Source organism: Podarcis vaucheri (genome assembly GCF_965113315.1).
Source record: "Podarcis vaucheri genome assembly, chromosome: 13".
In the NCBI taxonomy this organism is placed as follows: domain Eukaryota; kingdom Metazoa; phylum Chordata; class Lepidosauria; order Squamata; family Lacertidae; genus Podarcis; species Podarcis vaucheri.
In genome coordinates, this window is record NC_138751.1 from 23125319 (window position 1) to 23149867 (window position 24549).

Genomic DNA, 24549 nt, shown 5'->3' on the forward strand with positions numbered 1-24549 from the left:
AGTCACAATTTCATGTTTTCACAATGTACACTGACTTTGTTAGTTGTTGAATCTTTTAGCAGACATTTCTTTTAGAATAAGTTCCCCTAATAAAGAACTATGTATATGACAATACTTTTATTCAGGATAGAATCACCTTCTGATACTGAATGCAACTCTAATTTCAGTGTAGTACCAAAAAATTACCAGCAAATCCTGGCTTTGACTTTTGCTGTAAAGGAGATAAATGAAAACTCACATAGCCTACCAAATCTCACTTTGGGCTTCCAAATCTATGACAGTTATTTTAATGCAAAGAGGACCTGTCATGCCACAATGCTTCTGATGTCCACCCTGGAAAAATTTGTCCCTAACTACACATATGACACCCAGAAAAATTTAATAGCTGTCATTGGGGGACTGGATTCACAAACCTCCATTCACGTGGCAAATGTCTTGGATATCTACAAGATTCCACAGGTGGGATATACGTATGTGTGTTTTAAGTTCTGTGAATGTGTGGTTTAGGAAGGGAACACATTCTTTGTCCTTCTAGATTGGTCCTTGTGTTTTGTGACAATTATCTGGCATGAATTGTATTATTTTTTTCAGCTCATTATAAGTATAAAGTTTCTCCACCCTTAAGAGCCACCATGCATGGTTAGTATGAGGGCCATTGTTAGGATTTACACAGTCGTGTGAAGAGAATCAGAACTTACAGGGTTAACAGTTCTGAGTGACGTCTCACATCATGTTTCACATACGGGAGTGTTCTCTGTATGTGATCTCTCTTTCGGTTTTGACCGAGAGGCGAAAGATGTGTGCTTTGTCGCCGGGATGTTTTAGGCTGATTGATGATGTTTTTCTACATGATTAAAGACTGTTGGAGATAAGCAAGAAAGCCTGCGTGCAGTCTGATTTATTACACACACATTGCAACAGTTTTCTACCGCTGCGAAGACTCTGCTACACGAAGCTGCCAGTGAGCTGCCCACGGGAGTGCTGAGAGGTGCAGGGAAGCGTGCCACAAGTCGGAGCTGTAATTAATATGTTAACAACTGCAAAATGATATAAAAAACCCTCTAATGGCTACCACTACAAACTGTGCTTGTTTCCTTTTTGTGAACATGTATTTAACCTTAATGTAAGATAATGAGAAGTCCGTGAGAATCAACACAGTTTTATTTCTCCCTTTTAACTGCTAGTGAAGGGTAACAGGTGGCATGCCAAAAATTGCTTCAGTTCTAAATCTGAAATCAAAATGGCATCGAAAGGGATCTATATAAGCTGTCACATCCAGGAAGGAATGGAATTCAAATGCCATGCAACCCTACCTTGCATATATATATATATATATATGGTGTATGCAAGGAAACTCTATATAGAATTAAAAATAACACTTTATCTTGTGCATACACAGCCATGTATCCTTGTCAAATCTATAGGTCTGACATCTTAAGCAATGTAAGAGTTAATGAATAGGAATTATCAGCCAAACAATCTCAATTTCAGGTATCTCACACAGCAGATGCATGCAGGCAAACCATTATCCAATCAATCAAAGCTCTAAAGCTGTAGATTTATTTATTTTTTAAAATAAATAAAATAAATAAACCTTAAAACTATAGAAATATTAATTCTTGTTTTGTTCCAAATCTCTCTTCAGCTTATTTATAGCCCTGCTCCGGTGATGAATGATAAAACCCCAGGTCTTTCCTTCCACCAGATGGTCCCTAAGGAAAATCTTCAGTATAAGGGAATTCTCTCTTTGCTTCTGCATTTCAGGTGGACATGGATCGGGGTTATTGTAATGGACAATAGCAATGGAGAAAGATTTGTGGAAACTGTTTTTCCAATGTTTTCCCTGAATGGTGTTTGCTTTGCCTTCATAGAAAGAATTCCCACATTAACCTTTGTCACGGATGTTAAAAGTATGTTGGAAGAGGGGGCAAAAATACATGATAAATTGCTGGGCAGTACAGCCAATGCATTGGTGGTTAATGGGGAATCTTATTCCTTCACATTTTTTAGATGGTTTCCGTATCTAACGGAACAAGAACTCATAACAACGACACTAAAAGGCAAAGTGTGGATAACAACAGCCCAGCTGATGGTTACTTCATTTGTTTTTCAAAGGACTTGGGATCTGAAAATATTCCAAGGTGCATTAACCATAACAATTCATTCAAATAATCTAGAAAAATTTCACAGATTTCTTGAGAGAAGAAACCCTTCCAGTGCAGCTGGGGATGGTTTTATCACAGAATTTTGGCAGAATGCATTTGCCTGTGTTTTTCCAATGCAATTTCAGGAACAGGCCCAAGGCAATATTTGTACTGGTGAAGAAAAGCTGGAAAGCCTTCCAGGAACTTTCTTTGAAATGAGTATGACTGGCCACAGCTATAGCATCTACAATGCTGTTTATACCGTGGCCCATGCTTTGTGTAAAATATCTAAATCTAGAATGAGACACAGAGCAATGGTGGAGGGAGGTGGATTGAAGCTTCAGAAAGAACCATCATGGCAGGTAATGGACTTTATTTTGTTCTGTGACACAGCAGAATATTTTGAGTGAAATAGCACACCATGGAGCCATGGCCTTGATGCTTGACCTCCCAATGCAGGGTAGGGTCACAAATCATAATGCAACCACACACTACCTGTAAAATCCCTGAATGTAATGTGGATTTTGTTGTGCTATTTAATCATGGAAAGACCATGGGGTGAATATTCATAGGTAAATGTTGAATGCTCTCAACCAATTGGGACAAGTGCTTGAAAACCATCAATATACCCATCCTCCAAATATTTTCTTTCATTGCCCATATTAAGAGGTCCCCCAGGGGCAGAGAAGAATCCCTGGTGGAAGGGTCAATGCCCAGGCTGGTGCTGTCATGTCTACCTGTGGCCTCTGTCAAAGGGTGATCACCACTGATGGCCATGGGAGCTGATTCTTCATGAGCACCAGAAGCCACCCATGCAGTTATATTGTGGAGGAAGAGGAGGGAGCACCTGTGTCATCCTGCCAGTCATACTAGGCACTGGGAGTGCTGTAACAGAAGACAAAGAGGCAGGAGTAACTAGTGACATAGCCAAACTGAAAGCAAGTTAGTTGTGAGTGCAGTAGAATGCTCACTTGCAATAGTTACAAGTGAAGTCTCCACTGGACAGGGAAGGGGGTGTATGGACAGCTAAGTTCACTGCAGGCAGGCACTGGAACTACTGCAAACCCATCTAAGGGTGCTGAACCACTGTGGGGTATTGCAGAAACTGGTGCAGGTGTGGAAAGTAAAGAAACAGTTACTGGTGTCTCCATAGCCATAGTTGAGGGGATGGATACAGATGTCACAGCTAACCCTCAAGAACAGACACCCTAGCAAACAGTTCACAGTATAAATTAGATTTTGATGCTTTACGTGTGGACCTCTGTACACTGGGTTATCTATTGGGCTTGGCCCTATCATCAGAATGAGTGGAACGGGCTTTTTCCAGAGCCCCTACTTTGGCCAGTAACACAAAGATGGTGGTGGGATCTGGCTGCAACCACTTGGGGGCTTTCTTGACCACAGAAACCCCTTTTTGGCAGCTTATGGGTGATAGCCTGTAAAGAAACATAAATCAAATACAGAAGCCAAAGCGACAGTAAAATTGGCACACAGGACAAAGAACTGTCTAACTGAGTATTGTTCATGCAGCAGGCCCAATTGAGAAGCCAGAGGAGAATACCAAGGAGAATGCATGTGCATATGCAAATGAACTCCTATGAGAGATAATCCTTGCAAAGAAATCAACACAAACAAGGGGAAAGGGGTGAGGTGGGAAGTGAAAACAAGAACTGCAGTGAAAACTAAGGGAGTGTGTTAAAGGTGGAGGTTGGGAAGGCTGACATACTCTCAAAAGAAAGTCTGCAGGAGAACTTGTGGCACCAGAGATCAATAGGTTATGGGGTAGGAAGGCAATTACTACAGGACAGTATTGCAGACAAGTAGGTAAAGAGTGTGGATTGCAGGTGGTGGGTACTCAGGTAGTTATCAACTGAAGCTCCTCCTCTTCTTGGAATCCCCATATGTGACTCACTATGAAAAAGGTGGCCTGAAGGAGGCTGCTGCTGATGGAGATGGACATAAATGCTTTGGCTTTGGCCTTGTTTGGGTCAATATGATACTGCACTCTCCCTATCTGTCATGAAGAAGATGGGGGAGTTGCTTAAGTAGCTTGATCTCCACTTCCCCCACCATAGGGCCAAATCGACACAACCATGTATCACACTCCTCCCTGCTGGGGAAGATATCTCTCCTCTTCTAGAGTGAGCAGCATGGGGCAAATGTGTCCCTCTCCCCCCCCACACACACAAGGATGATACAGAATTGCCAGCCCTATGCTCAGTGCTTGGGAAGCAAGATTCAGAAAGTTCCAAAAGAATGCTTACAGAGAACAGAGTTCATGGAGTGCCATAGATTTCAATCAAATTTGTTTCTTAAGATATGTGTGCATAGAGCAGCACAGCCTAAGTAAGGGATATGTGTGGGGTTTTAAAACCCTCTTTCCCATTCCATATTAAAATAGCAAAATAATTGTCCTTAGTCTGAAAAACACAACTAGAGCATTTTATAAACCTTTTCCTTTCCCTCCCTAATCTAGCTCCATCATTTTCTCAGAAGTGTCTCATTTAACAACAGTGCTGGAGATGAGGTTTCTTTTGATCAGAAAGGAGAGTTAATAGCTGGATTTGATATTATCAATTGGATTGTTTTCCCAAACCAATCTTTTCAGAGAGTAAAAGTTGGGAGGATTGATCCTCAAGCTTCTCCAGGCCATGCCTTCATAATCAATGAGGATGCCATAACATGGCACAGCTGGTTTAACAAGGTAGGATTGAGCTATCTTTAAGCAATAACAGGCAACACATGGCTAATAATGTTCCAACAAATATATATATATATATATATATATATATATATATATATATATATATATATGCAGGTTTTGGTGTCTTCGGGTGTCTTCCCGTGTAAGAGTCGGGGTGTCTGTGCGACGTTTCGACGAGGTCTCACTCGTCATCTTCAGGCTGGTGCTTTCGGCTTCTTGTTACTGGAACAGAGCAGAGTCTGGTGTTTGAGTTCCTATAAATACTGTTGAGGGGTGTGGTGTATAGCCTCCAACGTTCTGGGCAGAGAGGAAGTTCCTAGATTAGTGTGCCTTTTCTTCTTTTGTTCCTTAATTACTTGAGGGATATCTTGGGTGATTTCATGAGTGATATTCTGAATATCACTGGGTGGGTCATTAAGTGTAGATTAGTTGCTAAAGCTCTCGTGTCTTGACCTCTTGAGCTTGTGAAGAGTTTTTCTGAGAAGATGGCTGTGCTGCATTTAGTTGTGCTTTGGCTTGGCTTCGTGTATAGGGGCGAGCTATGGTTTTGTGCCTTGTGCCAGCCAGATCTGTGTAGGGATTGCAGGGGGGTGCAGCATCCGGAGGTGCCACTATAGTTTGGTTGCTGGATGGAGTCTGTAATATGTCTGTGGAGAGGGTCTGGGTTTGGGTCTGGTGTGGTTGATTGGTGACGGCGTTCTGTGTGCCTTTGGTTCTGGTGTCGGTTTTTGTGGGGAGGGCTAATTTCCAGATGTCTGGCAGGCGGGACGTGTCGTCACGCTTGTTCATGTTGTGAGGGTGTTTCTCTATCTCGATGGCTTCCATGATTATTCTCTTGTGGTGATGTTCCATGTTAAAGAGCAATTTGGAATCTGCAAAATTAATTTCGTGTCCTGTTTCTTTCATGTGTTGGAAAAGAAAACCCCAGCTACCGAAAGGATCCTGAAACGAACTGAACTATCCCTAATCAGAAACTATCCCTAATCAGAAAACCCCAGCTACCGAAAGGATCCTGAAACGAACTGAACTATCCCTAATCAGAAACGAAATACATAAGAAAAGATACCTACTAAACCAAACCAACAAAGATCTGCTCACTCTTCACCTCAAACTATGCAACAAAATCCACCCTGCACTCTGGGACAAATGCAAACAACTAGCCGTCTGGAGAGCTGAAACTGAGACCTCACATAAGACAGACAGACACACCAACAAACTCTACAAACTAGAGAAACGCCAGAAGCCCAGCCACCCTCCACAACAACCCATGAAACAAACAGTACATAACATATCAAACAGGATCCTCACCCCAACTGAAACCAAAGTACTCTCCAAAGGTTTCAACTTTGCAGTCGCCCCGAGACGCATCCCCACGGAAAACATCATATGCGGAGTCGAAGCTAGCCTGACCAAAATCGACCCAGATGAAGCCAATAAAATCAGACTTGAAGTCACCAACATCCTCTGCTCCAGCAAACCACCCAGAAGCAATTTACACAAAGAAGAACAGAAAGCACTCACCAACCTGAGGAAAGACAACAACATAATCATTCTCCCAGCAGACAAAGTCAACGCCACTGTTGTGATGAACACATCGGACTACCAAGCAAAACTATCAAATCTACTCCAAGACCCTACCTACCAACCTATAAAAACAGATCCCACCACCTATCTGGAAAAAACCACCAAATCCAAAATAAAAGCCTCTCCTATCAGTGAAGAAATCCAGCTAAGAATCATCCCCAGAGAAAAATCATCCAGATGCCCCAAACTCTACGGTCTCCCCAAGATACACAAAGAAGGAACACCACTCAGACCAATAGTCAGCTCCATAGGCTCACCTCTACAAAATCTCGCTAAATTTCTCGCTAAGCAACTTCAGCCCTATGCAGAATCCATCGCTTCACACGTTACTAACTCCTTCCACTTCATAGAAACAATAAAGAAACAATACCTACATCCCGATGACCTACTTGTGAGCTTCGATGTTGTATCTCTCTTCACTCAAGTGCCCATTAATGAAGCCTTGACAGCCATTCAAAACAAATACAACCCCCCCAAATACATCCTGGACCTGACCAACCACTGCCTAACCAACACGTACTTCATCCACAATGGACAAAGATACAAACAGATAGAAGGAGCACCCATGGGATCACCCCTCTCACCGGTCATCGCAAATTTGTACATGGAACACTTTGAAACCAATGCTTTAGACAAGTCAGAACACAAACCCAAACTTTGGCTCAGATATGTTGACGACACCTTTGTAATTTGGCCACACGGGAAAGAAAAACTAGATAGCTTCCTCACACATCTCAACAGCCTACACCCCAAAATACAATTCACTATGGAAATAGAAGACAACAACCAACTCCCCTTTCTTGACGTCCTAATCTACAAAAAACCTGATGGCTCCCTAGGGCACACTATCTACGGGGAAAAAACACACACCAACCGCTACTTACATGCACAATCACACCACCACCCTGCACAAATAAACTCCGTAGCCAAGACTCTCATCTCCAGAACCAAACGCCTGGCTGACAAAGACCACTTGACAACTGAGTTACAGAATCTCTCAAATGTGTTAATCGCCAATGGATACCAGAAAAACAGGGTTACGAAGCTAATCCAAAAAGAAACACCCCCCAAAAACCAAGACACAGAAGAAAACAATGGCATGGCCCTCCTTCCTTATATCAAGGGCACTACAGACAAAATCAGCAAAATCCTCCATAAACACAATATCAAAACAGCCTTCTGCACCAACCAAAAAATAGCCAATATCCTCAGAAACCCAAAAGACAAAATCCAGCTGGAAAACCAAGGGGTCTATGAAATACCCTGCAAAGTCTGCCCAGCCACGTACATTGGACAAACAAACAGACGAATAAATGCACGTATCGCAGAACACAAGAATGCCGTCAAAAAAGAAGAAAAAACTTCCTCTCTTTTCCAACACATGAAAGAAACAGGACACGAAATTAATTTTGCAGATTCCAAATTGCTCTTTAACATGGAACATCACCACAAGAGAATAATCATGGAAGCCATCGAGATAGAGAAACACCCTCACAACATGAACAAGCGTGACGACACGTCCCGCCTGCCAGACATCTGGAAATTAGCCCTCCCCACAAAAACCGACACCAGAACCAAAGGCACACAGAACGCCGTCACCAATCAACCACACCAGACCCAAACCCAGACCCTCTCCACAGACATATTACAGACTCCATCCAGCAACCAAACTATAGTGGCACCTCCGGATGCTGCACCCCCCTGCAATCCCTACACAGATCTGGCTGGCACAAGGCACAAAACCATAGCTCGCCCCTATACACGAAGCCAAGCCAAAGCACAACTAAATGCAGCACAGCCATCTTCTCAGAAAAACTCTTCACAAGCTCAAGAGGTCAAGACACGAGAGCTTTAGCAACTAATCTACACTTAATGACCCACCCAGTGATATTCAGAATATCACTCATGAAATCACCCAAGATATCCCTCAAGTAATTAAGGAACAAAAGAAGAAAAGGCACACTAATCTAGGAACTTCCTCTCTGCCCAGAACGTTGGAGGCTATACACCACACCCCTCAACAGTATTTATAGGAACTCAAACACCAGACTCTGCTCTGTTCCAGTAACAAGAAGCCGAAAGCACCAGCCTGAAGATGACGAGTGAGACCTCGTCGAAACGTCGCACAGACACCCCGACTCTTACACGGGAAGACACCCGAAGACACCAAAACCTGCATATATATATATATATATATATGCTTTCGTAGATTTTCACGGGTACAGGAATGCAGGTTTTGGTGTCTTCGGGTGTCTTCCCGTGTAAGAGTCGGGGTGTCTGTGCGATGTTTCGACGAGGTCTCACTCGTCATCTTCAGGCTGGTGCTTTCGGCTTCTTGTTACTGGAACAGAGCAGAGTCTGGTGTTTGAGTTCTTATAAATACTGTTGAGGGGTGTGGTGTATAGCCTCCAACGTTCTGGGCAGAGAGGAAGTTCCTAGATTAGTGTGCCTTTTCTTCTTTTGTTCCTTAATTACTTGAGGGATATCTTGGGTGATTTCATGAGTGATATTCTGAATACCACTGGGTGGGTCATTAAGTGTAGATTAGTTGCTAAAGCTTTCGTGTCTTGACCTCTTGAGCTTGTGAAGAGTTTTTCTGAGAAGATGGCTGTGCTGCATTTAGTTGTGCTCTGGCTTGGCTTCGTGTATAGGGGCGAGCTGTGGTTTTGTGCCTTGTGCCAGCCAGATCTGTGTAGGGATTGCAGGGGGGTGCAGCATCCGGAGGTGCCACTATAGTTTGGCTACTGGATGGAGTCTGTAATATGTCTGTGGAGAGGGTCTGGGTTTGGGTCTGGTGTGGTTGATTGGTGACGGCGTTCTGTGTGCCTCTGGTTCTGGTGTCGGTTTTTGTGGGGAGGGCTAATTTCCAGATGTCTGGCAGGCGGGACGTGTCGTCACGCTTGTTCATGTTGTGAGGGTGTTTCTCTATCTCGATGGCTTCCATGATTATTCTCTTGTGGTGATGTTCCATGTTAAAGAGCAATTTGGAATCTGCAAAATTAATTTCGTGTCCTGTTTCTTTCATGTGTTGGAAAAGAGAGGAAGTTTTTTCTTCTGTTTTGACGGCATTCTTGTGTTCTGCGATACGTGCATTTATTCGTCTGTTTGTTTGTCCAATGTACGTGGCTGGGCAGACTTTGCAGGGTATTTCATAGACCCCTTGGTTTTCCAGCTGGATTTTGTCTTTTGGGTTTCTGAGGATATTGGCTATTTTTTGGTTGGTGCAGAAGGCTGTTTTGATATTGTGTTTATGGAGGATTTTGCTGATTTTGTCTGTAGTGCCCTTGATATAAGGAAGGAGGGCCATGCCATTGTTTTCTTCTGTGTCTTGGTTTTTGGGGGGTGTTTCTTTTTGGATTAGCTTCGTAACCCTGTTTTTCTGGTATCCATTGGCGATTAACACATTTGAGAGATTCTGTAACTCAGTTGTCAAGTGGTCTTTGTCAGCCAGGCGTTTGGTTCTGGAGATGAGAGTCTTGGCTACGGAGTTTATTTGTGCAGGGTGGTGGTGTGATTGTGCATGTAAGTAGCGGTTGGTGTGTGTTTTTTTCCGGTAGATAGTGTGTCCTAGGGAGCCATCAGGTTTTTTGTAGATTAGGACGTCAAGAAAGGGGAGTTGGTTGTTGTTTTCTATTTCCATAGTGAATTGTATTTTGGGGTGTAGGCTGTTGAGATGTGTGAGGAAGCTATCTAGTTTTTCTTTCCCGTGTGGCCAAATTACAAAGGTGTCGTCAACATATCTGAGCCAAAGTTTGGGTTTGTGTTCTGACTTGTCTAAAGCATTGGTTTCAAAGTGTTCCATGTACAAATTTGCGATGACCGGTGAGAGGGGTGATCCCATAGGTGCTCCTTCTATCTGTTTGTATCTTTGTCCATTGTGGATGAAGTACGTGTTGGTTAGGCAGTGGTTGGTCAGGTCCAGGATGTATTTGGGGGGATTGTATTTGTTTTGAATGGCTGTCAAGGCTTCATTAATGGGCACTTGAGTGAAGAGAGATACAACATCGAAGCTCACAAGTAGGTCATCGGGATGTAGGTATACACCACACCCCTCAACAGTATTTATAGGAACTCAAACACCAGACTCTGCTCTGTTCCAGTAACAAGAAGCCGAAAGCACCAGCCTGAAGATGACGAGTGAGACCTCGTCGAAACGTCGCACAGACACCCCGACTCTTACACGGGAAGACACCCGAAGACACCAAAACCTGCATATATATATATATATATATATATATATATATATATATATATATATATATATAATCTCCTGTATTATTTAACAATTCTTAAACAGAGAATATATGATGGAGATACAAATAATAAAATAATGGAGATACAAATAATAAAATAAATGAATATTGTATGAACAAAATTAGAGAAAGTAATCAATATAACAGAGGCAAACAAGCCTTTCAATAGCCCCAATCCTGTAATCATGTGATAATAGAAGCTCCAAGCGTAGCAATTCTTAAACAGAGAATACGTAATAGAATCACAGGAAATAAAAGTCTATCACTGTAACACGAACAAAATTAGACAATATAGTCCACCAGTATTGAAAGAGGCAAATAAGCCTTTCAACAATCACAATCCTGTACCTGTGCAATAATGGATGATCCAAAAATGTAGTACAGTTTTTTCCAGGCGGCAAACTGTTTTGATAGTAATTCTTCATCAGCTGGCGATGATGTAAAATAAAATCCAGTATATTTGCATACAATATAAATATAAGAATGACAATCCTGTAAACATAACCAATCATGAATAATGAATACATACCATATGAATGGTCCTAACAGGTACCTCAAGTAGCATAAGATCAGCACTCACTAAGAAGTGTAGAAAGCTGATACTGAGGGCCGAGGCATTATATAGGCCATCCTGAGAGTACAATTCAGAAAATTTAAAGATACAAAATCCAGCATTTAATGCAGTGAATGACAGCAGTAGCCATATAATCAGAACAATTAAATAAAACAATTGAAGTCTAATTTCATGTTCAAACCCCCAGGATACAGGGATTTGAATAAGAAAATTAATTTAGTTTCTTGTGATATAGCAATCTAACGTGATCTCTCCTCATTCCGAGTTGTCTCTGAATTACCCAGAGAACCATGTAAAGAAGGTCTGTGTCTCTCTGCTGGTGTTTCACAAAAAGCTCTACCTGTGGTGCATCCATAACCAGATTTCTAATACGGGAATGATGCTCTCCTATTTGAAAACCGCTCACTCATGTGCTTGATCCAATATAGAGTAGATTGCACTGGCATCTTATTAGATATACAACATCTTTAGTCTGGCAGGTGCTGAAATGACGGGTGGTAAATCTAAAATTAGAATGAGCATCATAAATCTCTTTTGTCTGTAAAACCAAAGGACAGGAGACACATCCACAAGGATTGAGCTATCAGCAGTTTGAGATCCTTGATGTAAAGAGTAATTTGCTTTCTTTTCCTTTTTTAAAAAAGATATTTGCTATATAAAAATAAACTAATTGGTCAATGCACATATAAACATAAAGTATGGATCAGGTGTAAGCATTCTATTTAAAACACACAAATACAACTCCAGGTATAGGATGAAGTCATGAATTAGTGGGTCTTGTGTAGTCTCATTAACATCTGCTCCACAAAGGTCAGAATATGAAGGAACCCATGCCCTTTATTTATTTATTTATTTAATTAATTAATTCAATTTCTATACCGCTTTATATTTCTAAGAAAAATCTCAAAGCGGTTTACAGCATATTAAATCAACAAAACAAAAATAAAACAATCTGAAGAAAGTCAAATATAGAGTATGCAGTCAAAGCAACATTACAGAAAACTAAAATATTATATTAAAGATTTCAAAATAAAACATTACAAAGGTGGTTAACTACAGAACACATAGCAGGGCTGGTGAGTCTGGGCCCCGCCCCCTAGGCCAGGTGGAAAGGCCCTTGCAGGGAGCAGCCTTCACCCCTCACCTTATTCTCAAGGTTGCTATTCCTTCATATGTTGATTAGGTCCAACCCCTATCTTTGTGTACTGAGAGCTGCCATCCTGGTTCTAGCAAGCAAGTGAAAGAAGGGGAGCCATTTTGCTGCTACGATTGCATCCCATGTCCAGAAGGGAAGATTGCAGACCAAAATGGTGAGAAATTTAGCATGCAGTTATCAAACAGTTTGCATGTGGTCCAGTTATTGATATCTACACCACAGTTTCTTATCTTTCATGTTTCAAATATAGTGGAATATTTATAAAAGAATGGGCTAGATGGAAATAATATGACCAGTATATGTTTGGGTTACCATTTCTCCCTGGTTTTACACCACATTTCAACCAATACTATCCTTTCCAGTTGTTTATTCCCCCCTTAAATATTTCATCTGCTTCCAGTTCTGAGGTTTTAAAAAATTGTTATTTTAAACACATTTGTTATAAGGTGCCCTGATATTTTGTAAATGTAATGAAAATAATAAACATATAATAAACTTGCAACTGTCCAAGCTGTGGACTTGGGGTGAGATTTATTGCATGTATTAGAATATCACCTCTTCTCTTTTTCAGACATGGGCGACTGCTATGAATGCACAGATGAAAATTATCCAAACAAGAGAAAGAATTTATGTATTCCTAAAGATGTAAGCTTCTTGTCTTTTGAAGAACCTATGGGGATTTTTTCAGCTGGTTTTGCTCTTTCCTTTTCTTCAATTTCAGCTCTGGTGCTTGCATTGTTTGTGAAGTACCACAACACTCCTATCATCAAAGCCAACAACCAGGATCTCAGCTACACTCTCCTCATCTCCCTCCTACTCTGCTTCCTTTGTGCATTGCTATTCATTGGTCATCCACAAAAGGTAACATGTCTCCTCCGACAAAGTGCTTTTGGCATAATCTTCACAGTGGCTGTTTCTTGTGTGCTAGCGAAAACCATCACTGTGGTACTGGCTTTCATTGCTACAAAACCAGGATCCAGGATGAGAAAATGGGTGGGAAGAAGACTAGCCAACTCCATTGTGATTTGCTGCTCCTTTATTCAAGCAACCATTTGTATTATGTGGTTGGCATTTTCTCCCCCATTCCCAGATGTCGATAAGCACTCAACTTATGGAGCAATTGTTCTAGAATGCAACGAGGGTTCTGCAACTATGTTTTACTGTGTCTTGGGCTACATGGGTTTTCTGGCTATGGCCAGTTTCACTGTGGCTTTCCTTGCCAGGAAGTTGCCCAACAGTTTCAATGAAGCCAAGTTCATCACTTTCAGCATGATGGTATTCTGCAGTGTTTGGTTCTCCTTTGTTCCAACGTACTTGAGTACAAAGGGAAAATATATGGTAACTGTGGAGATCTTCTGTATCTTAGCTTCCAGTGCCGGCTTGCTTGGATGCATTTTTTCTCCCAAATGTTACATCATTTTGTTGAGACCAGAGTTGAATAACAGAGAACAGGTAATGCTAAGAAAATGTTGAAGTTTATGTGCAGTATATCTGTGTCCTTGCTATTTTCTGCTATCCAGAGCTGTATGTGCATTCACCACAGTTTTTATGATTTCCTCTCCCATTAGCTGTCTTACATAAATCTTCACCAACAGTACAGATAATAGACGATTAATTTGAAACCCTGTTAAAATAAAAAACATCATGTATGCATACTCAAGCTCTTCCCTTCAAATTGTGTTTCAGCAGCTCTTCTTAAAATTCCAAAACATTTTTTTTAAAGAATCAGATGGGTTTATAGTCTTTGCTGATGCTGAGACGTATGCAGCTAATAAATTCCTTATAGACCATAGCCATAGAATTTATTATCTCAGGGTACTCTCAGCTATACAATAGCAAACTACCACTAGTGGAATCTATTCTAGGAGAAGCAATTATTTTTTGTCTTTTGAACCATTGGTCTTGAATGTTCTGAGCCAAACCTTAACTAAAGCTGCTTTCACAACCCAGGAGTGACGCATTTCAGGAGTCTTTATATTAAATAAGAAATCTTGATAGCTTTAGCAATGCCACTCCTGCTCTTTTGAAGAAGGAATTTGCCACACAAATTCTCTATCTTGGAAGAAGAGATTAGTTGGTGTGTCCCATGGGGAGGAGATCTTTGTGAGCACATGGGAAGCAGTGCAGTGCCCAATAGGCAGGGAGAGATCAGGCTGCTGTCCTCCTCCCTCTTTTGCTGCACCCACCCTCACTTGCTCTACAACAGGGATGTCCAACAGGTCGATCATGATCTACTGGTAGATCCCCATGAGGTTTTGGTAGATCATGGTCGATCTCTGACTCCCTTTCCTTAGTGCTGCTAAAACTGACTCCTGCCCCGCCCGCCATTGTTGTTTTATCTCTGGAAGGGAAGATGGAGCTTTCTCTGTGCTGCTGTTTTCATACATAGTGATATTTTTGTGAGTGACTTTACCCCTTTGTCTCTTGCCTTTACCCCCCCAAAAAAAAACCTGACCCCCCCAAAAAACAGGGGTAGATCACTGCCAGCTTTGATTGGGTTAAGAGCACTCTTGAGTTATCTTCCACAGCCTGTAGTATCCTTGGGCTGCCCTTTGGTGAACACTGGGCAATAGGACGTGAGAGCACATGTTGTGTTCACAAGCCCAAGGCTCTTTTAGCTTTGAAGGAGATTTTTCTCTCAATCCCTCTAGAATGTGGCTGTTCACATGCTCAGTGAAGTAGAAGGATGCTTTGAGAGTACACACTTAACACTTTAGATTATTGTCGCTTTGTACATGAATATACAATGCAGCCAGTTCATGCACATACAGAGCAACTAGATTTGGACATCTGTTTTACTGATCAATAACACAGCATGCTCACCATCTCATGCTAACACTCTGAGCATGAGGGCCATCATTATTAAATGATGGATAAATTTGTATATTGAACCAAATTGGGGAGGATGTCAGTGACATTACTATTTACTACTGAGGAGGGGGGGTGTTGCAATGCCTAACTGTCAAGCAAGGGTTCAAAGCATTCATATAGTCAGACTCAAATTCAAAAGCAGGCCTATCTTATTATCAGATGTTAATTCAAGTAATTTTGGTATCCTTTACTCTTGAACGGGTCATTCAAACCCCAAGCGCCTTTCAACACCCTGTCAAGTATAAAAATGAAAGATTTTGTTCTGATGTCGGAAAAATCCCCCCTCCTCCCCGAAATTCCCCAGAATGACTCTAACTTTAATTTGGTGATTATAGTACCCTGTAGTTAATGACCTATAATTATTTTTGTTGTCTTTCAAAAATGCTTGGGGAGCTGTAGTTTCCACTAGTAGCACAGCTTAATAAATGTAAAATAAAATTACCTAGCATTCAGAGACAGGTCTAGTGATTAAGAAAGGTTGTACATTGTACTTTGATATTTAGATTGCTGGTTTATCAGGCCATTGTAATAATGGTGGCGCACGTGGCATTTCTGTAGATGGAAACGAGAGAATCTGCGTATAGAATGAGTGTTTGCACTTGTGCTGAGAATGATGGTCCTTGTGGTGTTGCTGCTCATTCGTCTTCCTCATATGGCATGCAAGGCTCCCGTTAAATGTAGGGTCCAGTATCCACACAGTCCACTGCACAAATACCATCAGAAAGGAGACCTCATCATTGGTGTCATTGCCTCTCAAAGTTTCATTGTGTCCAGCTCAATATCATTCACTGAAATACCACCTCCAGTATCGGCTGAAGAGTTGATGTAAGATTTTTTATGTTTATTTTTTCCATTTTCTTCATTTGTGCAGAGTAAGAAGTGTCATGGTGTGAGGAGATCAGTCCTATGAACATTACTTACCTACTTACTTCTCCAAGGAGCTCAATGTGATTATTTTCCTCCCCCTTTTATTATCCCAGCAACCCTGTGTGTTTGGCTGAGAGATTGTGAGTGGCCCAAAATCGCCCAGAGAGTTTCATGTCTGAGTGCATATTGAAACCCTTGGATCATAACACAGTGCAGACCTTCAGTGATCTGAATCTGTCCTTTTCACTTTGTCTCCTATTAACTACTTAAATACCAAAGGAAATCCTGACCATGAATGTCTTCTCTCTCAATTGACCTTAACATTTATGCTTGAAGAAAATATCTGCTTCTTATCATGGATGGGGGAGGCAGTACTAGAATCAATTTAAGCTCCCACCCAACCAAAAACTATGATCAGTTACTACTTCACAGCAAACTTCTCTAAAATTACTGTATTCAAACTCACATTTTTCTCTCTCACCTTCATTCTAAGTCCACATCCCTTCTGATATTGCTTCACACACAAGTAGTTTGTTTATTTAGTCTGATTTATATCATAAGAATCTTTAAGCATCTGTAATTGACCATTGCGACACATAGAAATGGATGGTAATTGTTAATAGTATATAATAAGAAGGTTATTCATATGAATGTACATACTGTAGGATTAGATCATAATTAGAAATATAGTTAGAAACATGGTTTATATGTGAGGGAATCCAAGCTATTTTGAATCATATACCGGTAGATTACAGTAGAGCGTTCTCTACATTGGTAAATTATCAAGACATTATCCAGAATTCCAAATTTCCATCACTGATGATATTAAGCAACTGATACTATCAGTGTTCATCAAAATGTGAAATTCTACATACTGTCATGGTATTGTATCTATTATCTTCAAGTATTATTTTTTGTACATCACATTATAATAAATTAGGCCCACAACAGTTGTCTTCATGTCAGGGACTGGGCAGAGGAGGAATGGTGGAGAAATAATTTGTTTTGCCATGTTTATAGAGCAACCTGACTTGTTAACTAAGTGAAGATGCCTATAGATGTGTAATTGCTGGAATAGATGTGGAATTGCTGAAAAGCATATAAAAGGAAGGCAACCTCCTCTTTAACAAAGTTGTTCAATAAATCATTTATTGTAGCAGCTTGCTTCATACAGCATGTGTTGTTATTTTTATTCTTAAGTCAGTAGTAAGGGAATGTAATCAGGTAGAACTGCATATGCATAGCACACACTACCACATTAAAGGGCACTGGTACACTGATATAGAATAAGTGATGAATGTGAGATATCCTTCTTATACAGAATGTAACTCTTGTTCTAGAGTAGTACCTAAAAATTACCAGCATATCTTGGCCTTGGAATTTGCAATAAAGGAGATCAGTGAAAACCTTCAGCTGTTACCCAATGTCACTTTGGGATTCGACATCTATGACAGTCATTTTACTGCAATGAGGACCTATCATGCCACAATGTTACTCATGTCCACATTGGAGAGATTTTTCCCTAACTATGTATGTGACACCCAGAATAACCTAATAGTTGTAATTGGGGGATTGGACTCTGAAACCTCCCTTCATGTGGCAAATATCTTGGATATCTACAAGATGCCCCAGGTAAGATGTTTATGGGTATATTTTTATGTACATGTCAATATATGTAAAAGGCTATCATAGAACTGTAACACTTCTGCACACATGCACAATCCTTGCAGATTACACGTCATGTTTGACAATAGAAATAGGTGCATTTTATGTACTCAAATATATTTGAATGCCATATGTTAAGTCAAGGACACTTGTACATTCACAATGGAGAGGAAGAAAAATTGTTGTGAATTTAGACTATGATTATGTTGGTGACTTTTTTGAAAAAATGATCAGAATACTTACCACCCCACCCTGATCACATTGTAAAGTGATAGATTAGAGCTGACCTTTCCCTTATATGTTTAAGTAGCTAATGTGTCAGAACAAAAGATCCAGCCAGAATCTATCTCTGATTCTTAAGAGTAATGTAGCTGTTAATGAATGAACTCCTCAGCTACTGGTATCTAGAGCCATACTGCTTCCAATGCTGGAGGCAATATATACACATAATGACGTAAGAAATATAATGTTTAAATATAATGGCATTATGAGCTGGGTAATCCCCATTCCAATACTTCCCTTAGAGATAAATATATGGAGCAGAGGTATTTCAAAAGGCAATATGGCGGTTGTCTTGCAAAATTGGACCTAGTGGTCTTCACTCTCTTATGTGTTCCCCACCTGATGGAAGAGTGGAGCCCTATGAGAATGTGATTTTTTCAGTGGTGAAATCATATGTGGGGAATACTGTCCCTAGTGTGACCTGCCTAGCACCGTCCTTGTCTGCCTTCAATCTTCAGGACCACTTTCCTTACCTTGGGCTTTGGTTAATTAATGTTGCCTCCAATGGTAGTAGTGGTTACCTTTTATTTTTTTCATAATTCTTTTTATATTATTTTTTTCCCATTTTAACAATATAGGATATTTATATACTCCCAATCTGAAAAATACAAAAACAAATACATACAGTGGTGCCTCTGGTTGCAAACGGGATCTGTTCTGGAGGCCCGTTCACAACATGAGCAGAACACAACCCACGTCTGTGCGGGTCGTGACTCGCCGCTTCTGCACATGCGCATGACGTCATTTTGCATGTCTACACATGTGCGAGCGGCGAAACCCAGAAGTAACCCTTTCTGGTACTTCTGGGTTGCTACGGGACGCAACCTGAAAACATTCAACCTGAAGCAAACACGACGTATGACTGTATAACAAATACATTATTCTTGGTTTTGTTCTAGTGCTTACATTTAAGTGGGGTGGGTAGTACTTCTACTTGTTAATATGTTACTATATGAACATTTTAAGCATTGTATTGTATTGTTTATTAAATTAAATTGTTATGTATTAAATTTATTTATTTTTTCTTCCCCCCCAAATTTATTTTATGTGACATATTTTTTTTCTGTGCAAATCACTTTGAGAATTATTATTGTATAACGTGACTGATAAATGCAAACAACAACAATTATAATGATTGCTGTTATAAAGAAAGCAAATGCCTCAGAATACTGGAAAGGCCCATGGAAATTGTATAGTAGGGTGGTTGACAGAGGGATGCGCATGGCGCTGTGGTCTAAACCACTGAGACTAGGGCTTGCCGATTGGAAGGTCAGCGATTCGAATCCCCACGACGGGGTGAGCTCCCATTGCTCAGTCCCAGGTCCTGCTAACCTAGCAGTTCGAAAGCACGCCCCAAAGTGCAAGTAGATGAATAGGTACCACTCCGGTGGGAAGATAAAAGGTGTTTCCATGCATGGCTCTAGTTTCGCCAGAAGCGGTTTAGTCATGTTAGCCACATGACCCGTAAAAACTGTCTGTGGATAAATGCCGGCTCCCTCTGCCTGTAAAGTGAGATGAACACCGCAACCCCAGAGTCGTTTACCTTTACCTTTACGTATAGTTATTTTATCTTCATTTCCTTCTCTCTTAAATCTTCTTTTAGCTAGTATATAGCCCTGCCCCGGTGATGAATGATAAAACACCAGGCCTCCCTTTCTATCAGATGATTCCGAAGGAAACCATTCAGTATGAGGGGATTCTCTCTTTGCTTCTGCATTTCAAATGGACATGGGTTGGGGTTGTTCTTATGGATACTACTGAAGGAGAAAGATTTGTGCAAACTGTGGTTCCAATGTTTTCCCAGAATGGCATCTGTTTTGATTTCATAGTAAGAATCCCCACACTAACTTTTGTCCCCAACATTAAAGAAATGTTTGACGAAGGGGAAAAAACATATGCCCAAGTGATGGCCAGCAAAGCCAGTGCTATGCTGGCATATGGGCCATCTTATTCCATGGCATTTTTTAGATTTTTCCCATTTTTATCAAAAGAAAAGCAGGTGTCAGATTATCCAAAAGGCAAAGTGTGGATTAGAACAGCCCAGGTGGAGCTCACTTCATTTGTTTTTCAGAAGGATTGGGATATGCAAATTTTCCCTGGAGCCATATCCTTACAAATTCACTCCAGTGATCTCCCACGTTTTCACCAATTTGTTGAGAGCAGAAAACCCTCTAACACGGCAGGAGATGGTTTCATCAGGGACTTCTGGCAAAATGCCTTCGGCTGCGTGTTTCTGCATCAAGATATGGATGTGGTGGAAGGGAACATTTGCACTGAGGAAGAGAAGCTGGAGAGCCTTACGGCACCATTTTTTGAAATGAGTATGATTGGCCACAGCTACAGCATCTACAATGCTATCTATGCTGTGGCCCATGCTTTGCAAGCCATGTCCTCCTCTAGACTCAAATACATGGGGCTGGTGAATGGAGGGAGACTGAAACTTCAGAATCTACATCCATGGCAGGTAATGTAGGAAGTCTTTGCCAACTTGGGCTCCTTTGGGAGGAAGGGTGGAGTATAAATGTAATAATAAAAACAAAATGCTTAACATCCTCATATGGCAGTGCACACCTTTTTGGGAGTAAAACTACACCTTCATCCATGTACTAAATGTCTCCCCAAACTGTATCAGTGTTCCCATTTTCACCTTCCTTCCACTCTCTACAATTAAATTATTTGTCTGTACAGTATATATGTCTGCACAGGGCTTTTTTTTCAGCAGGAACTCAATGGAACTTAGTTCCTGCACCTCGCTAGTGAGCATGATTGCCATTCTAAGAGAATGAGGGAGGTGTTCAGGGTGAATTCCAGCACCTCTTTATCTAGAAAAATAGCACTGTGTCTCCATTGTCTGAATGACATTCCTTCTGCTATCTAAGAGTCAATAAGCATTGAGATACCTGAGCTCTTCCATCACACATTGGTCCATGTTACCTTTCGGCCTAAAGTGATAAATAAATAAACCATCCATAGGATCGAACCCTTAGTTTTCTTGGGTTCACTACTTCAGAGCTGCTTCTAACAGAAGACTATGAGAAAACCTTAGCTAGGAGCAGAAGCCCAATCCAAAACAGAGCACAGTGATCACTTAGGTATGAGACGATCAAAACTATACATAGAGAGGCCAATTTTACTTAGTTCAAAAGGACATAGCAGCGCTGGAATTAGGGCAGTGCAGGCGGTTCCCACACACAGCAGCAAGCCAATGGGGGCACAAAAAAATAATGAAGAAAAATCAATTGTTGTTAAAACAAGAAATATTTTTGGGGCACCAAATTTTGTCCTTGCCCAGGGTGCCATATTACTGAAGTCTGCCCCTGGACATAGTCTTATCTAAGTGTGAATGAAATAGCAATGAATATAAGTAACAGCAATTCTCCCAATCTACCCTTTCCTTTTTCAATTTAGGTCCATCATTCCCTGAGAACTGTCTCATTTAACAACAGTGCTGGGGACACAGTTTCCTTTGACAAGAATGGGGAGCTAGTGGCTGGATTTGATGTCATCAACTGGATTTTTTCATCAAACCAAACTAAACAGAAAATTGGCCAGTTAGATCCTGAGGCTCTTCCAGACCAAGTGTTCACTATCAATGAGGATGTCATAATTTGGCACAGCTGGTTTAACCAGGTAAATTGCTGCTGTTAGCAGTTGAGGAACTGAGCTTTGATCCCTATATGGCTGCTGTCCTCCTGTGCAATGTGAATTTCTTGGGAGTTTTCTGGATATCATTTATCTCTGAAGTAACAATTTGAATGAATGAATCTTTATTTGTATCAGCCATTGGCCATAGCAATAAAACAACAATACAATAATGTAAAGATTTGGTTGCCAACGCCAAGAATCTAAAATGTGGATGTATATAAAACATAAAATGGCCTCAAAATAGGCTCGGCACATTGGGTTGAAAAACTAATAAAAAGAATTAAAACAGGTCCAGGTCTAGGATACACTACCCAGTCAGAGTAGCCCTGAGTTTCAGAGCCTGCACTATAAAGATTGCCACCCCACGTGAAATTTGGGGATTTGCGTCCACAAGAAGCGATTTCAAACAGTCTTCCTTAGATGTAATGGTGGACGGGATCAAGAGGAGGAGCTTAGGTCTTATTAGCTCATAAATAGGGCAGTGGAAAAAGAAGTGTATGAAGTCCTCTACTTCATTCATTGTGCATGGACATAAACGCTGAGTAATAGGGGTCTTAGAGTAAATCCCCTGCAGGAAGGCCGTGGGTATAGAATGGAAACGGGCCATAGTAAACGCTCTTCTCAAAATGGGCTCCGTCAGGTCTATCAAGTAGTTGGCAAGTGATCTTACCACTTTCACTTTAGGGAGCCACATGGAGAGGCGAGCTGTAATGGACTGTGCCCGGTCCATGGCCTCGTCTCTTGTAAGAATCCAGGCCCGGATTTTATGTTGGTCCCAAGATGACAGCGTGTCGAGATCTGGGAGGGAGTAGCGTGCAGTAATAGTCTCCATGGCCTTGGACCATTTGTTGGTATGAGAACAAGTTAAAAAGGCTTGCCTAGCTAGTAGGGAACCTGGGGCATTGATTAATTTACAGTAAAAACTAATGATTCTAATGTGGGCTCTCGCAACAATGGAGGAAAGTAACAATTTATAAATCCCCAGCCTCCAGCAACTTGTGATAACCATTCTAGCATCTTGTGAAATAAGCTGTAGTCCACAAAAGTTTGTGCTCAAATACATTTGCTCATCTTTAAGGTGTGAAAGGCACTTTGGTGTTTTTGTTGCAAGAGAACAAATTTGCACCTCTGGTAATTATATCAAATACCATTTTGAAGTCTCCAGCCCTAGGAGCCTTCATAAGGGAGCTATTCCCAGAGGAAGAACCTTAAATGGAGAGAGATTCTGTGTTGGCCATCACCTGTGGTTCTTCTGCTCCAGCAGACGAAGCCTTCAGAAGAGAGTTGCTGCCATGGGTGTTATGTGTATCTTAATGAGATGAATAGGGTGAAAGATTATGAGTCCTGATGGTATGGAGAGTGTGTATGAACTTAGCAGTGCTTAGTTTATTATTTGGTTGCTATTTGGTAATATTGTTAGTATGGTTTTCAGATGCTATATTGATTAGTTAATCATACAATACGGCTTTTCCTTTAATTATGATGTTCAGCTTATTTTTTTAGTTGTTGCTTTGTTAAGTGTTTTCTGGATGGTTTCACTAATGATATGTTAATTATTCTATATGATTTATGCTGCATCGGTGTTCTATCATGTTGTTGTTGTTGTTGTTTGTTTGTAAGCCACTTTCGGATTCATTTGAATGAAAAGCTGCATAGAAATATAATCAAAGAAATAGTGCATTAGTGTTTTTATCAGCTCAGAACTTAACAATCTTTTCTGGGCTTAGCAAAGCGCATTGTTTTCAAAACTGCTATTGCGTGTCAAGACCCCGCAGCCACCCCTTGGTTGGGAAATAACTCACACAAGGACATGGATATTAGGTTTATGTTACTGGGCAAATTTGGCCAGAACTTTATTGAATTACAGAATATAAGTGGTATTGGCTCAGGCATTGATTGGACCTGACTATATCTGACTCCTGCCCACTGCACAGGAAGTCTGGTAAAGGTAAACCACGGGAAGGGGAACCCTGTCGATGCATACCAACTAGAGCTCCCCCTAGTGTTCCCATCTGGGTTGTGTCATGGCCCTAGCCCCCGACTGGGCTTCGGACAAGATCAACACCCCCGGGTTCCTTTAACGGAATACCTTTAAGCATGGAGGGGCAGGTGATGGCCACACCTCCCCTCCCCCACACAAGGTCAAGCAATGCCTAACCACCACAATTCTCTTTCATTTGCCTTCTTAGACTCGTCCACTCTCAGTTTGTACTGACAGCTGCCATCCTGGTTTTAGCAAGAAAGTGAAGGAGGGAAAACCATTTTGCTGCTATGATTGCATTCCATGTCCAGAAGGGAAGATTTCAGACCGTGAAGGTAAGAAATACACTCTACCTAGAATGGATGTAATTTGGCAAAACATGAATTCTGGGGTTGCTTTTCTTTGGTATTTACATTGGGTTGCCATACATAGGGAAAACCCAGACCTATGGCAGCCCTAATTTACAAGTTCCATGCAAATCTTTCTTTAATAGAATGATTTGGTAACTCTGGATAGAAAATTAAAGAAAAAGATAATTCTGATGATATTTGAGGACTGTTCAGTGTTGCATATTCAGTTTTACTTTTGACTTTTGTTTTGAAAACCATCAGTAAAATGATGAGTCATTGTCATTTGCAAAAGCTATCATTTTGTTTAAAGTCTTCAGATACTTTAATTGAAAATAAATGTCAAACTCAAAGTGCAAAATGGTAACATTCATTTCGATAAGAAGCTAATTAATTGTTTCCCATGTTTTGCTTGTATCTGTCTTAACATTTTTTAAATTGAAAGGTGGAATATAAATGACAAATATATCCCTTGT

At 40.9% G+C, this 24549-nt stretch overlaps 1 protein-coding gene across 1 annotated transcript; it reads left to right on the plus strand.

Moving 5' to 3' along the window:
- Positions 1-1669: 1669 nt before the first annotated feature.
- Positions 1670-24315, plus strand: LOC309516527 (vomeronasal type-2 receptor 26-like; the record flags this gene model as incomplete). The annotated part of the gene is made up of 9 exons (XM_082195289.1): positions 1670-2506; positions 4621-4848; positions 12443-12569; positions 12987-13867; positions 16008-16111; positions 17494-17785; positions 19704-20402; positions 21509-21730; positions 24220-24315. The coding sequence occupies 9 exons, from the start codon at positions 1670-1672 to the stop codon at positions 24313-24315; spliced, it is 3486 nt and encodes a 1161-aa protein (XP_082051415.1).
- Between the last annotated feature and the right edge of the window lie 234 nt (positions 24316-24549).